Source organism: Coturnix japonica, chromosome 3 (assembly GCF_001577835.2).
Source record: "Coturnix japonica isolate 7356 chromosome 3, Coturnix japonica 2.1, whole genome shotgun sequence".
NCBI lineage: Eukaryota > Metazoa > Chordata > Aves > Galliformes > Phasianidae > Coturnix > Coturnix japonica.
Window position 1 is genome coordinate 11,706,799 of NC_029518.1, and position 15,014 is coordinate 11,721,812.

General features: G+C 39.5%; 1 protein-coding gene across 1 annotated transcript in view; it reads left to right on the forward strand.

Moving 5' to 3' along the window:
- Positions 1-11,911, forward strand: part of JAG1 (jagged canonical Notch ligand 1) — a 35,965-nt gene extending 24,054 nt beyond the window's left edge. Inside the window, exons 9-26 of the mRNA XM_015857069.1 lie at positions 392-505; positions 1,307-1,420; positions 1,818-1,864; positions 2,399-2,572; positions 3,114-3,264; positions 3,680-3,844; positions 4,378-4,491; positions 5,100-5,213; positions 5,325-5,438; positions 5,563-5,679; positions 6,185-6,212; positions 6,339-6,424; positions 7,169-7,282; positions 7,476-7,585; positions 7,673-7,909; positions 8,440-8,571; positions 9,063-9,213; positions 9,924-11,911. Of these exons, the coding sequence (XP_015712555.1) occupies positions 392-505; positions 1,307-1,420; positions 1,818-1,864; positions 2,399-2,572; positions 3,114-3,264; positions 3,680-3,844; positions 4,378-4,491; positions 5,100-5,213; positions 5,325-5,438; positions 5,563-5,679; positions 6,185-6,212; positions 6,339-6,424; positions 7,169-7,282; positions 7,476-7,585; positions 7,673-7,909; positions 8,440-8,571; positions 9,063-9,213; positions 9,924-10,381 (2,540 nt within the window). The 3' untranslated portion in view covers positions 10,382-11,911. The remainder of the gene's footprint in view (positions 1-391; positions 506-1,306; positions 1,421-1,817; positions 1,865-2,398; positions 2,573-3,113; positions 3,265-3,679; positions 3,845-4,377; positions 4,492-5,099; positions 5,214-5,324; positions 5,439-5,562; positions 5,680-6,184; positions 6,213-6,338; positions 6,425-7,168; positions 7,283-7,475; positions 7,586-7,672; positions 7,910-8,439; positions 8,572-9,062; positions 9,214-9,923) is intronic.
- Positions 11,912-15,014: the final 3,103 nt, after the last annotated feature.

Here is a 15,014-nt window from a genome sequence, read left to right on the forward strand (position 1 = left end):
CATTGGTCTTTACCAGCTATTTAATATTGCGATGCTGAGGTTTTTGTTAAAAGCAGTTTCTAGAGAGAAGCAGAATACACAGTATTTTGGTAGCATGCTGCGAGGTTGGTAAAATACAGGCTTGTATCAAACTCTGATTTCTACTTGTGCGTGGTTAGGGGTGTGAATTTCTTCCCCTGTGTTCTGAATGCCCCTTTCTTATTATTATCATTTTATTATTAAAAGGCTTTTTCCAAAATTGGAGTAGAGCTAGAAATACCAAGCAGAAACCCTCTTGTCTCTCTATTCCTCAGGGCAAATCCTCATAGCAACAACCATTTGTCATGTTTATCATTTACTGACATTACCTGCTTGGTAGCGGAGCTGAGCTTGTTGTTATTCTGTGTTACAGATATTGATGATTGTTCTCCAAATCCCTGTGGTCATGGAGGAACTTGCCAAGATCTAGTTGATGGATTTAAGTGTATTTGCCCACCTCAGTGGACTGGCAAAACATGCCAGCTAGGTAAGAACTCATTTTCTCTTTATCCTTACATTGCTCCAGGTGTTGGGAGTGGCAGGGAAATGCAGGAAGGATCATAGTCCAGCAGGCAAGGGCAGTCATGCCCTTTACTTCAGGCATGTTTACAGCACTGATGCCTGTGGACATACTCTGGCATATTCAGAAAACTACGCTGCAATGTTGGCAGGACTGGCTCAGGACACATTCAGGGCATAGAGTAAGTGCTCCTGATGCATGCTAGCAGCTGAAGGAAATCATTGACTAAGTCAAACAGACGTACTTTAAACAATAAATGAAGTGGGGAGGGTGTATTCCAATCCCACCCCCACATGTATTTCTTCCTTCAGCCTGTGAGAAAGTTGCTTTATCTCTTCAGCCATGTCAACTCCTCCAGGCCAAGAAGTTCACAGCTGGGTTCCAAAATGCGGATGATCTCACGAAGATTGAGCTGTCTGCATTCTTTACACAACACACTAACTCCAGTGACCAGGCTGCAGCACTCCTTCGAAATTCTGGACTGAGATGGGGGGAAGGGGGGGAGGGGAAGTTGCATTTAATGAGTAGCTGGGTAATTATAAAATAATTAGCATAGCCTGTATATTCTAATTACAGAGAAAATGAAAGAGGCTTCAAAGCCTGATGTTTGATTAACTTTTGTTCGTTCAAGTCACGCTAATCCACACTGTATAAGTTCCTTAGATCTGAATGAGCTGCTGATTATTGCTGTGAAAACAGAGCATAGACTTTTTTTTTCCTCTTCCTACTCTACAAGCCCTGCATTTGGCCATTCACATTGTTTTTCAGATGCGAATGAATGTGAGGGCAAACCCTGTGTCAATGCCAACTCCTGCAGGAACCTGATTGGCAGCTACTATTGTGACTGCATTACTGGCTGGTCTGGCCACAACTGTGATATAAGTAGGTGCCTCTATCCTTGGGTTTCTGGAATTGTCTGTGTAAATGTATATATTCCACTGAATTCTAAGCTCTGACTTAAGCATCAGGCTGAGTCCCAGCAGCTGATGTTTTTAGAAAGGGAGTAGTTAGTATGGAATGAAAATACACAATTTTATCAGGCTCATTAGTCCATAACCTAGCTATATTGTGATAAAAATGAGTAAAACAATGATGTGAAGTTTTCCTACTTCTAGTAGAAGTATCGCAAGAGGTTCCCACCCATTATAATAACCTTATCTTAAGGAAGGCGTGCAGGAAACTTGACAGAAGGTTTATCTAGCTGCAGTTTTAAAGAGAATTGAACTCTGTTTCTACAGTGAATAGGTTTTTGCTTGCTAACATGCTAATTTTATTACAGATATTAATGATTGTCGTGGACAATGTCAGAATGGAGGATCCTGTCGGGTAAGCCATTCTTGTTTTACTTTGGTTTCCCAGAGACTTGCAACAGTGACTGAAACATTTGAGTCTCGACACAAGTTGTGTAGAAAATAGCAATTAACTGGCATAAATTGTTGTTTCTTTGGGAGGAGGGGTTGTCATGTTACAGCATGTAGGGGTATATATGTAGAACAATGAGGGCCGAAAATGACTGTGTAAAAGGACTCTTTCACAATCAGTGTCACCAGTGAATGAGATGCTTGTGCAAACTAACTATTGTAAAATGTAGGAATTTCACTGCAAAATGTGGGTCAGTGTTTGACTCAAAAGTACAAACACGAGCCTTTAGGGGCTGTGTGTAGATGCTTTGTTTTAATTCCCCTCTCTTCTACTTCCCCTCCCTTCCAATTATTACTACCTAGTTGTAATTTGAGCTACCGTCTTATGTTGGTATCAGAAGATGTAGAGGATATATTTTTTTAATTCTTTTTCCTTTTAATAAATTATTTAAAGGTAGAGGGAAGCAATGTAACTTTAAATTTTCTTGTTTCTTCCCAGGACTTGGTTAATGGTTATCGGTGCATCTGTTCACCTGGCTATGCAGGAGATCACTGTGAGAAAGACATCAATGAATGTGCAAGTAACCCTTGCATGAATGGGGGTCACTGCCAGGATGAAATCAATGGATTCCAATGTCTGTGTCCTGCTGGTTTCTCAGGAAACCTCTGTCAGGTAAGAAGCATGGGTGAAAAGCAGGCCCTCAGCCAGTGGTGTTTCTACCAGCGCTTTGGATCTGTACACTGAATACCTTGCATGCAGTGAACCATAATATAAGTTGTACTTGATATCATTGTCAGTCTGCCAGGAAAGTGACTGATTAGTATATATCTTGGGGACGGGGGGAGGGGGGAAGAGCAGGGAAGGAGAAAGCAACAGAAAAGCCCTCATGGGCTGCTGAAGCTTCTTTTTTGTTAAACAGACCGCAAGTGTTTGCACGTCAGGTTTTGTTGCATGCTAACTATTAACTTTCAGTGGCTGTTTAATATCAAGAGTGCTGTCTGTTGAAATAGCTGCAAGTCTCTGTGTGTTATGAACAAGTCATTGAGGCAGTAGATAAAAAGGTCAGATTCCACAATGTCTGCCTGTCATACTGAAGGAAAACTATGATAAAACTTCAGTGTCACTCAGTCTTTCCCTTCTCTCAATGTCCCCCTTCCCCCCCCCCCCCCCCTTTTTTTTTCCTTCCTCTTTTCTTTCTCTACACTGCTTACAGCTGGATATAGACTACTGTGAGCCAAATCCTTGCCAGAACGGTGCCCATTGCTTCAATCTTGCTATGGACTATTTCTGTAACTGCCCTGAAGATTACGAAGGCAAGAACTGCTCCCACCTGAAAGATCACTGCCGCACAACTCCTTGTGAAGGTGAGCAGAAATGACTGACAACTGTTTCTTCCTGTCCCCTACCAAAGCCATAGTAATATAGCTGCAACAGTAGAACAAGCAGAGTCATTTTTATATAAATAGCCTCTATTTCAATGAGAAGTTGGGTAATATTTATAAATAGTAGCTATTTAGAAAATAGCAAAATATAAAACATGTTTTAAATAAGCCACTTTGGTTGAATATGTTACAAACTGTGGAAATAGGTCTGGCAACTTTCAGATAAGATGCTGTGATGACTTTTATGCATAAATACTAGGAATAGGGCTTTTATTTTAAAGCTGTAAGCTTATGTATGTCTTTTAAATTTCCATCTCTGGAAAGAAAAATGTTGCAATTAGCTTAAGAAATCAGATGGAGTGGGCAGCCCTCACTCAAGTCTCCTGTTTTTCTGCAGTAATTGATAGCTGTACAGTGGCAGTGGCTTCTAACAGCACACCAGAAGGAGTTCGTTATATTTCTTCAAATGTCTGTGGCCCTCATGGGAAATGCAAGAGCCAAGCAGGTGGAAAATTCACCTGTGAATGCAACAAAGGATTCACTGGCACCTACTGTCATGAGAGTAAGAGCTAAAAAGATGTCTTTGCTGTTCCCTTCTGCTTTGGGTTAACTGTTCCATCCTTCCTCCCGGATGGCTGGAAGGCTTCTTTTTCCTAACACAGTGAACCTTGGAACTGTGTTAAGTTTTCATATCCTGGTTGGGTGAGGCAGATTGGAATTTGTTAGGCCTTGGGGAAAGTTCACAGTAATGAACCTTCTGGCCTTGAACTGTATATTTTTAAAAAAACTTATGTATACAAGGTCTTAGGTATTTAATAGTGGGGTTTAACATGGATCTTAAAGACTCCTGATTTCTTATTTTTACTTTTTAATGCTGAATTGCAGAGCAGTGGGTTCGTTCAGTTTTCTCTGCACTGCTTTTGAGCTATTTCTCATCTTGCTTATAACCCTTCTTCTCATAAGGAGCTTAGAAAGGGAAGTAGCACCAAATGGCCTTCAGATAATTTCCCATGGGTGTACTTCTGGTTTGATTTCATTTGACTCTTATTTTTTTTGTTCCTTCTCCCTCTCTCTCCCTCTTCCAAACTATTGCAGATATCAATGACTGCGAGAGCAACCCTTGTAAAAATGGTGGCACTTGTATTGACGGCGTAAACTCCTACAAATGTATTTGTAGTGACGGATGGGAAGGAACATATTGTGAAACAAGTAAGTTAACTGTTCTTTGGCATGCAGTAAGATCTCTTGGAGGCATGACTGGTACTGTCTCTAAGATGACAGTGTCCAGTGCCTATTTAACATAAACATTGCTGCAATGACTGCAGAAGACAAGGTATCTTCTTTTTTTCCCCTTGCTGATTCCCAGGCTTTTGAATCTAAACCCAAATTACCACACCACATTCTCCTACTGTTTAGTTTTTCACTCCATGCTTTGGACAACTTCCTGAAGGAAGACCTTAGCATTTGCTTATACTGTTTTAGGAAGGGCATGTCTGTGTCACGTTTGTTTTGTCAGCCTTGGGAACAGAGGAGGGGTGAGCACTCCTTCTATCCTCTGACCGATAGGGTAGTTTACATAACACACGTTTTCACTTCTTGTTTACTGAAATAAAAAGAAAACAAACTGGTGGAACAGGGTGGAATATTCTTCCTATCCGTGTCAGTGCTTAAATCTTTAAAATACTGACTTAAGCATTTAATCCATGATTGAAACTCAGGCCAAAACTAAAGATGGAACGGGCACCTTTCAGGCATTAAGTGTTTGTCAAATCTGCAAACATTGCTTAGCTTGTTTTTCTTCTTCTTAATATATCCAGATATTAATGACTGCAGTAAAAACCCTTGCCACAATGGAGGAACTTGCCGAGACTTGGTCAACGACTTCTTCTGTGAATGTAAAAATGGGTGGAAAGGAAAAACTTGCCACTCTCGTAAGTTCAGCAGTTCCAAAACTGTGATAGGCATGCTCTGTTTGGCTGCTTCAGCTTCTCGTGTAGCACTAAGAAAACACAGGCATTAAAAATAGTTTGGGTTCTTTGTAGGTGACAGCCAGTGTGATGAGGCAACATGCAATAATGGAGGAACATGTTATGATGAGGGGGACACTTTCAAGTGCATGTGTTCTGCAGGATGGGAAGGAGCCACTTGTAATATAGGTAAATACCCTGCATAATCATCAGGAAGCAGATGCAGCACTGAGTCTGCAACCTCAGTTTTTCCTCTGAGCTCAGTTTTGATGGCTTTTTAACAACTTAGCGGTAAATCTTGTTTCTATTACAGCAAGGAACAGCAGCTGCCTGCCAAACCCCTGTCACAATGGTGGTACCTGCGTAGTTAGTGGGGATTCTTTCACTTGTGTCTGCAAGGAGGGCTGGGAAGGATCCACATGTACTCAGAGTAAGTCATCTCTGCTTGAACTTTTCCAGAGTGTTGCATGACGAGAATATTAGCTCATCCTGTCGCTCTTGGAGTTGAGATTGAAACCAGAAGGGAAAGCTTGTTTGATGTAGGTTTTAGCATCACCTGAATCTTTGTTTTTAATGACTTTATGTGATAGAGCCTTGACCTGGGCATGAGAAAGTTGCAAATGAGCTAAGTGGAGACAGATGTTGTCTTGTTTTCTCCTGCATTCTTTTTCTACCAGCAGCTCTGCTTCCACTTTTTTTTTCCCCCATTAGATTCTTTTACAACAATCTCTTCCTGTGTACATGTGTTCCACAATGTAGTTAACAAATTTTCTGGTGGAAGCCTGGAATCAATTTAGTAGAGAATTTCAGCATATTTTTGTTAAAGTTGAGCTACATGTAATTTGGGCAGTAGGGGAAGTTCAATTATTCTTTACTAACTGCAGAGTTGTATTAGCCAGTCTGCATGTTTAACATCGTCTGTCTTCACTTTACAGACACAAATGACTGCAGTCCTCATCCTTGGTAAGTTTTAATGTTTGTCTTTCATCCATTGTTTTTGTTTTTTTGTTGTTGTTATTGTTGTCTTAAAATTCTAGATTCTACTTATTTGCAGCAGTTTCATAATATGCTTGTTGACTTTCTCCACAGTTACAACAGTGGTACTTGTGTGGATGGAGACAACTGGTATCGCTGTGAGTGTGCTCCAGGCTTCGCAGGTCCTGACTGTAGGATCAGTAAGTGTTTCATTGGCATTCAGCTTGATTTTTTTTTTGTCTTGCTTGAATCTTGTAGCATGACAACCAGCTGAGTTAAGTGGTAGATTAGATATCTGATAGAGGTCCTATGTCTCCTGTACCTATATCCAGATTAGTAGTAGATGAGGGGAAGGACAGGGATTACACTGAAAATGAAAGAAATGTTAAAGCCTATTAAGCTGAAGCCGAAACCTCTTGGTTCGGCTCAGTGGGCAAAATGCCCTTCAATATGGTCTTCCCAGTTAGAATATGTTTACATGCCGTGAGTTTGTTTGACGTGAAAGGGTGCCAGCCAAAAATGTTATCAATGAATAATCCACCTACATGCCCTCAGGTGATGTATGTACTTCCCTGTAATTTAATAATAATTACAGGTAGGAGGATGCTGACACCTTTTACCCTTAATAATAATCATGGAAATAGATGCTTCATAGTAGCAATACAACTGTAAAGGGGTTTAACATTGTTATAGGTTGAAGAATTGAGTAGGTGGACAAAACTAAGTTATGTCAAAGCATCCTTGTGTGAGAAGGAATGTGTCCTTGCCCTTGAAAAGCATAAGTAGCTGTAGGGGTCAGGTTTTGGTCTTCGTTAGTGCCACACAGCAGAGACTTCAAAGAACTTGATCGAAGAATCTATCCTTGGATAGACGCTAGAAAGTAAACAAAGCTCCAGCAGGCAAATGCCTCATATGCTTTGTTTGTTTGTTTTCCCCTGTCGTAGACATCAACGAATGTCAGTCTTCACCCTGTGCCTTTGGGGCTACTTGCGTAGATGAAATTAATGGATACCGTTGCATTTGTCCACCGGGTCGCAGTGGTCCAGGATGCCAGGAAGGTATTGTGTGGGATATCATAGCTGGTCTTACTACTTGTAACTGCATGTTACTGGGTTGGCAGCTGTATGTGTGGGGAGCAATAGTTATTTTAAAGCAAGTTATTGAGTATCTTATCACTGAGTTTAGGAACTTATATGTTTTTCAAACTTTTTTTTTTTCTTTAATTTTTAATTCTATTAAATCTGTCTTCAGTTACAGGGAGGCCTTGCTTTACCAGTATTCGAGTAATGCCAGATGGTGCTAAGTGGGATGATGACTGTAATACTTGTCAGTGTTTGAATGGAAAAGTCACCTGTTCTAAGGTACAGCTTGGTTGTCTTCTTGGTTGTTGTACTGTCATATTTTCTGTAGCCAATGGTTACCTTATAGTGGTATTTGTTCTCTTCTAGGTTTGGTGTGGTCCTCGACCTTGTGTAATACATGCCAAAGGTCATAACGAATGCCCAGCTGGACATACTTGTGTTCCCATTAAAGAAGACCATTGTTTCACTCACCCTTGTAGTGCAGTGGGTGAATGCTGGCCTTCTAATCAACAACCTGTGAAGACCAAATGCAATTCTGATTCTTACTACCAAGATAACTGTGCCAACATCACCTTCACCTTTAATAAAGAAATGATGGCACCAGTAAGTAGCAGAACGTAACTCAATATGCTGTGGTACACACACGTTTGTCTCTCTGAGCATGAAACGACATACTTAACTGATAGAAGTACAGTAAAAGCTGATGCTTCTTCATTACCAAAAAAAACCAGAAAATATGGAAGGTTGATGCAGATTTCTACCCTCTATGTTTTTGTGTCCAGAGGGAATAAAAGCTGGTTTGGAAGGAATTTTACACCCTTCCCTTTTAGAACTTTTATTTAAGGTCAAAACCTCCCTCCTGCCTGGATGTAAGAGTTGCATATGTGTGTATTTTATTCTATATAATTATATTCTATAAATGCATATAACATATGTATATGTAAAATAAAAACCTATGCCTAAAATTTATATAAGAAAATACATATAACGTATGTAAATTATAGATATGCATATGTATTTGATGTGTATATATAGATCATAAACATAATACATATATAAATAAGGTATTTTTGTGTGTATTCTTGTGCATATATATATTTAAAAAACAAAAAGCTTTTCTTTATCTCCTCCAGGGCCTTACCACAGAGCACATTTGCAGTGAACTGAGGAATCTGAATATCCTGAAGAATGTTTCTGTTGAATATTCCATCTATATTACCTGTGAGCCTTCACACTTGGCAAATAATGAAATACATGTTGCTATTGTAAGTATTCCTGGAATATTTCTAAATGTCTTAGTAGTTAATTGTCTGGATATGTGTGTAACATGTGGATTTCATAAAAATCCTAATTCCTGGCTTTGTCAGCACTTCTCATGGTTCAGTTTCCATCCCAGTTCTCTTTTAAGGACAGGGAAGAAATCTTGGTTACATGTGCATATCTGAAAGCTACCATCTGGCAGCAACAGTAATAGGGCAGTAAACTGTTTTCTATTATACTCTCTTGAGCGCTGTTGTTTTGTTTTGTTCATGTTAAAGATAAGGGGAGCTAAAGTTCTGCAATGCTACTTTCTTCCTGTAACTGGGATTTTTGTTTTATTCCTGGTTGGTCGGTTAGTTTGGTTTACGTTTGTTGTTTGGTTGTTTTTTGAAGTATGAAAAGAACTAAGAGCCTTAGCTGATTGTGAAAGTTTATAGATAGCAAATTACCCGTACATCTGATCTGGCATCTGGTATTAATTGTGCATCTTCTTTAGTCTGCTGAAGATATAGGGGAAGATGAAAACCCAATCAAAGAAATCACAGATAAGATTATTGACCTTGTCAGTAAGCGTGATGGAAACAACACTCTAATTGCTGCAGTTGCAGAAGTCAGAGTACAAAGGCGACCAGCCAAAAACAGAACAGGTAAGTTTTTCCCTGCCTCCAAATGACTTACATCCATTTTTATGACTACTGAAGACTTTCAAAGCAGGTTAAGCTTTTCTTTTGAATGTATAGCAACTATGAGAATCTCTGCCTGTTGGCCCTGTAACTGGGAACAACAAAGTTTTGCACCAGGATCTTGCTGTTTGGAATAATAACATAAAGTGTTTAGAAAATGCTCTAGGCAAGGGACTTACCCTCTTAAAAGGGCTGCTCCCTTCCGTGTAGAAGCAAGGAAGATAGCTAGCTAGTTCTGAGAGCTCCTGTGTAGTTGATGTGGGTGGTGACTCCATTGTCCAGATGTGATGAATTAAATATTAAGGTCAAAAGTGTCCATAGCACCAGGAACTCACTGACATCTTATGGCCAGCCACAAATGGAGAGGGAAATGACTTTGGTGGGAATTGCCCCCAGGCCAAGAGAGTCCTGGCAGAGCAGTGTAATGCAGCCTGCAGTAGTGGTGCCTGTGATGACGAGGATGACCTCTTCTATGAGGGGGCTGTTAGCTAGTAGTTAGAATACTAAGCTCACGTAAAACATCCCGTATTCCAAAAGAGCTATGATTCTCCTCACGTTACTGTCCAGACCCCAGTGCATAAACAAGGCTTAAAAACTGAGATTATCCTTTGTGGAAAGCACTGGATGGATCACTTTGTCTGTAGCAGGGTTAACTGGTCTCATCTCTCTTCCAGATTTCTTGGTGCCATTACTGAGCTCAGTCTTAACAGTAGCCTGGATCTGTTGCCTGGTAACTGTTTTCTATTGGTGCATTCAAAAGCGCAGAAAGCAGAGCAGCCATACTCACACAGCATCTGATGACAACACCACCAACAACGTAAGGGAGCAGCTGAATCAGATAAAAAACCCCATAGAGAAACACGGAGCAAATACTGTTCCAATCAAAGACTATGAAAACAAAAACTCTAAAATCGCCAAAATAAGGACGCACAATTCAGAAGTGGAGGAAGATGACATGGACAAACACCAGCAAAAGGCCCGGTTTGCCAAGCAGCCAGCGTACACTTTGGTAGACAGAGATGAAAAGCCACCCAACAGCACACCCACAAAACACCCAAACTGGACAAATAAACAGGACAACAGAGACTTGGAAAGTGCACAAAGTCTAAATAGAATGGAGTACATTGTATAGCAGACAGTTGGGTGCTGCCATGCAGGGCCTTTAAATATCATTATAAAGGCACTCAAGAGCTTGTAGTTCTTAAACTGTTGTGTAATATTTGAGTCTAAGGCTATTATTTACTTAGAGTCCCTCTGTTAATTTAAGTTTTGACAAGCTGGCTTACACTGGCAATGATAGTTGCTGTGGTTGGCTGGAATACCAAGTGCTGCATTTCACATCTATGCAAAACTAGTCAAAAGTGCCCTAATGTAAATTCAGCTGTAGCTGATACATCATGGAGACGTTTCATAAGGTATTATGTAGCCTTATTACTCTTCCTTAGTGTTAATTTCTTTTTTTGTTTCTGCCAGATGCCCCAATTTATGCAGTTTCTTTAGAATGATACATTTTATTTATATTTATTGAATCTGAGTTTTTTGTATATTGGTTTTATGGTGACGTACAACTAGTTCTGTATTTGAAAGTGCCTTTGCAGCTCGGAACCACAGCAACTATCACAAATAAGTTTATTATTTATTTTTTTATTGTATTTTTGTTGGGGGAGGGCGGGGGGAAACTTGTCAGCAGTTGCTGGTAAATGAAGAATTTAAAGAGGAAAATGTGTCAAAAATAGAAGTTTGTATAGATATGTAAATAATTCTTTTTTATTAATCACTGTGTATATTTGATTTATTAACTTAATAATCAAGAGCCTTAAAATATCATTCCTTTTTATTTATATGTATGTGTTTAGAGTTGAAGGTTTTTGATAGCATTGTAAGCTTGTGGCTTCTTCATTTTGAATTTATTTTCTTGTTACATGTTGCCTATATGCCAAAACTAAGGTGTTCTAAAATAGTTTATTTTTAATAGGACGGGCTTTCATGCCTTGATGCTGGTTTTTGTACAATGTCAAACGTTTGAAACACCTCCCATAGTATCACTTTAAGACTATTTGTAAGTACTGACTGAGGCAGTTTAGATAATTAGACTAGAAATTTTTTTTGCTGCTTTAGACTTGAAAACGAGTGACAGGCAGATAATCTGCTAAGAAGCAGTTTAAGGGAACAAAACTGAGCTATTACTTTATGTAGATGAAATGTGAGTGGTTGCATGTAATTAAAATATCAAATTAGCGTGTGAAGTTGGAAACACAGCAATCTTATTTTGTAAATTCTGATTATTTTTTTTCTCACCATGAATATGTAATACTGAACCACTTGTAGATTTGAATTTTTTTGTAATCTACTGCATTTAGGGAGTATTCTAATAAGCTAGTCGTTGAATACTTGAACAGTAGAATGTCCAGTAAGATCACTGTGTAGGTTTGCCATAGATTACACTGCCCGCCTTAACAAGTGAGGAAATCAAAGTGCTATTACAATGTTTAAGATCAAAAGGCTTATAAACATACTAATCTCGGTGGTTAACCATTGAGATCACGAAGATACCTTGTATTGTGATATTAGTGTTATATGAAAATGCATCTTTGATGTGTTGTTCCTGGCAATAAATCTTGAAAAGTAATATTTATTAAATTTTTTGTATGAAAACATAAAACAGCGTGGAGATTATTGAGCTTGGAAGCACTCTCAATTGGTTAAGTTGTGCTAAAACGAGTGGCAGGCGATAGCTTATATTTCTAAGACCTGACACAGGTTTTGGTGAAGCCTAGCTTTTTCTTAGATGATTACACGTTTCTGTCTGGCTTTCATTCAAATTGAAGGGGTTCAAAAGCAACCCGTCCCTTGTTCTTGATGTCTTCTGGCTAATGTACCTCTGCGTCCTTTTGAAAAGGGAACGATAATGTGACTGGAATTGTGCAACTAGTTTACTTTGCATGGGCCAATGAGCTACCAACAGATGGTAACCAAATCCAAGTAGCTAGGCAAGATGCAAACTGCTGACCTGGATGGGAAAGGAGCCATAGATTATACTGATGCCTAATGGGCAACAAAATGCTTTGTAAAGCATAAAGTAAACTTTTGGAATATTCTGAAATGGCTCAGTGCTTAACTAATGCAGCCCCCTCTGGCTTTGAGGAGCTGGGTGTGGAAGTGCTGGTCAGCTGAATGATGCCCTCACTCTTTATTTTAGCTCATTTCCCAGTGAAGCTGTAACTTAGCTTTGCTAAAGCTGACGGAAACATGAAGTAAGTAACAAACTCAGCTGACAAATAACATGAAGGAGGTTCAGATTCCTTCTTGTACTTCATCTTAAAGCAAGAGTTAGAAAAAGGCTTTTTCTTCCATATTTGTTTGTAATAAATGCAGATAGCTTATACAAATATTGTTATAAACACTTGAAATTAACCTGAGCACAAGACATACCGTTCTGTACTGTCTTTATCGCTATTTGGAAACAAAAAAATAAGGTGAAATCTCTTTCTTCAGTGGTAATTTTTTTGTTTGTTTGTTTGTTTTTCAAGTATATTTCAAGATGAGATTTCTAACTTGAAAGGGCTACTGCTCTTACTGTAGACAGTTGCTTGCCATGTAGCTGAAGTAGCAGGGAATCATCAGTTTACTGTTTGCTAAAGGAGAAATTGACAGGATTACTTTCATCTCTCCACTTCAATAGTACTGAATCAAACAAATCTCCTAAGTATTTGTTTCCCCTGTTCCTGAATTTTTACAATCTGCAATAAAGCAAAGAACTTACATCTTAAAAAAGCCGCTTAATGGAGTTCTCCACCTGGCTTAGAGGCGCAGCGAGGCTGTCAACTGAATTTTCTGTGCTATAAAACTGAATTAACAATCTTCCTCTAGTCTACTCTTCACACAGATCTCAACTTCAATAGCACAAAACCAGCTACTGCTTCTAAATCACCTTAACACTTACACTGGAATTGGAAGGAATCAACCTGAGACAGCCTTCTATTAGGCAAAATTAAAGAAACCCAAACACTGGGACTTCTGCTAGTCATGGGAGCATGTTTGTGACATGCTACTTCAAAGCTTGCTGAGGCAAATTCTAATTAGACTTAATCACCTAACACTGTGCCAGTGCTATTTAGATCTCAAAAACAGTGTAGAGCAAAACTTTGAGCACAGCATTCATTTATTTTGATTTTTTTTTTTTTTTTTTTTTCAGAGCAACAAAGCACTCTGTTGCCCATGCAGAGGTTTTGTTATGGCATTGTTTTCCTGTGTAACTCATCATAATCTGATAAAGCCTTACAAAATTAGAGTGGTAAAAGTTATGTTACATCCTCAAATCTCAGTGTTAGCTTCAAACTCACTTCACACTGGAGAATTTACAACAAAAACAGTTTTCCAAAGCCCAGAACTACCCCCAGTGGAGGGCTGATATACAGAGTGTTTTCTATTGGGATGAAAACACATGGAAACATGGACATTTAAGGCTTTCCCATTAGAACATCAAGACATGTTTACATTTATGGAACCTGTCCGTTCATGGTTTACTACTCTGAGAAGATGTTTAGTCACAAGAAGCCTCCTGCTGTTAGTGTGTTTTGTTCTTTGGATTCCTATTTGTCTAAGAATGAAAATTGTGTGCTTCCTGAGGTGCCATTTAAACCTATTTTAAAGTTCATACGTTACTCCTCTTTGCTCCCTCAGCTTTGCTATTCCTATGGTTAACTGAACCCATCAAATCTGGGCTTGGTTCAACGTGAACTGAACACAGCCACATCAAAGTCACTGCGCCTCCGCACGGAAAGGGCCCACCTTACATAGAGGTGACTAGCAAAAAGCTGCTGACCACGCATATTACACCAGCCTGATGATAAATGCATGTCACTGGGTGAAAGATAGCCTTGGGAAGGGCTATTTCTGTGCTGTTAATACAAGCAAATGACAGCCAGAGAGCTCTTGTATATTTGAAGCCCAGCATTTAAGTAACACAAACCAGCTCAGGGCATAAGTATGAGACTAGCAATCCTCAAGCTATTTTCACAGATGAAAATATTTTTCTCTTTACAGTAGCGATGCTTGTTCTTGCACCAATGGACATTTCTCCATGGCAAGAGTTAATATTATTAATCAGCTCTCTGGCAAGCTGGAAAATGTACATGGTTATTTTCTCCTTTGCTCCTTGAAGACTGCATGATGCAGCTTGTCATCTGCTATCCGCAGTGTGTCTGCTCCAGCCCTTACCCTCTAGCTTGGATTGCAGCCCTTAGGCTTTGCAGAGTTCCCCCGGAACAAGTCACAAGGCAAAGGCAATTTTTATATTCGTGTCTGCAAAGAAGATGAGAAGTTCTGACAAGGGAAGTACCAAATTCAGCCTTTTCCTCCCCAGAAGATGGAAGTGATTGCATAAGCTCCTCCTCCCTTTCTAAAAGAAGCAAGATACTAACAGATGCTTGATATTCAAGAATTTTTCAGCTTCTCCTTTTGCAGTATTGACACCAGTAGTCATCATGATTACTGTTTATGAAGTCTGTTTTTAGAGGCTAGCTATTATTCCCAAACCAAGGGGAAAACAAAACCAAACAGAAAAAGAGCTGTGCTGAATGTGATTAACTCCAGTTTTTGAATGTTGAGGAGAAAAGTGTTGAAGGTTGTGAGCAATCTGTTGGCCACCGGATGGTTGGCGGCTGACTTACCAAGTGCTGGGGCAGCCATGGAGTGCTGAGGTATCAAACAGGCGTCAGACCAGAGCTCCAGCCCACAGCTTCCAGCAAGCTCCTTCTCTGTGA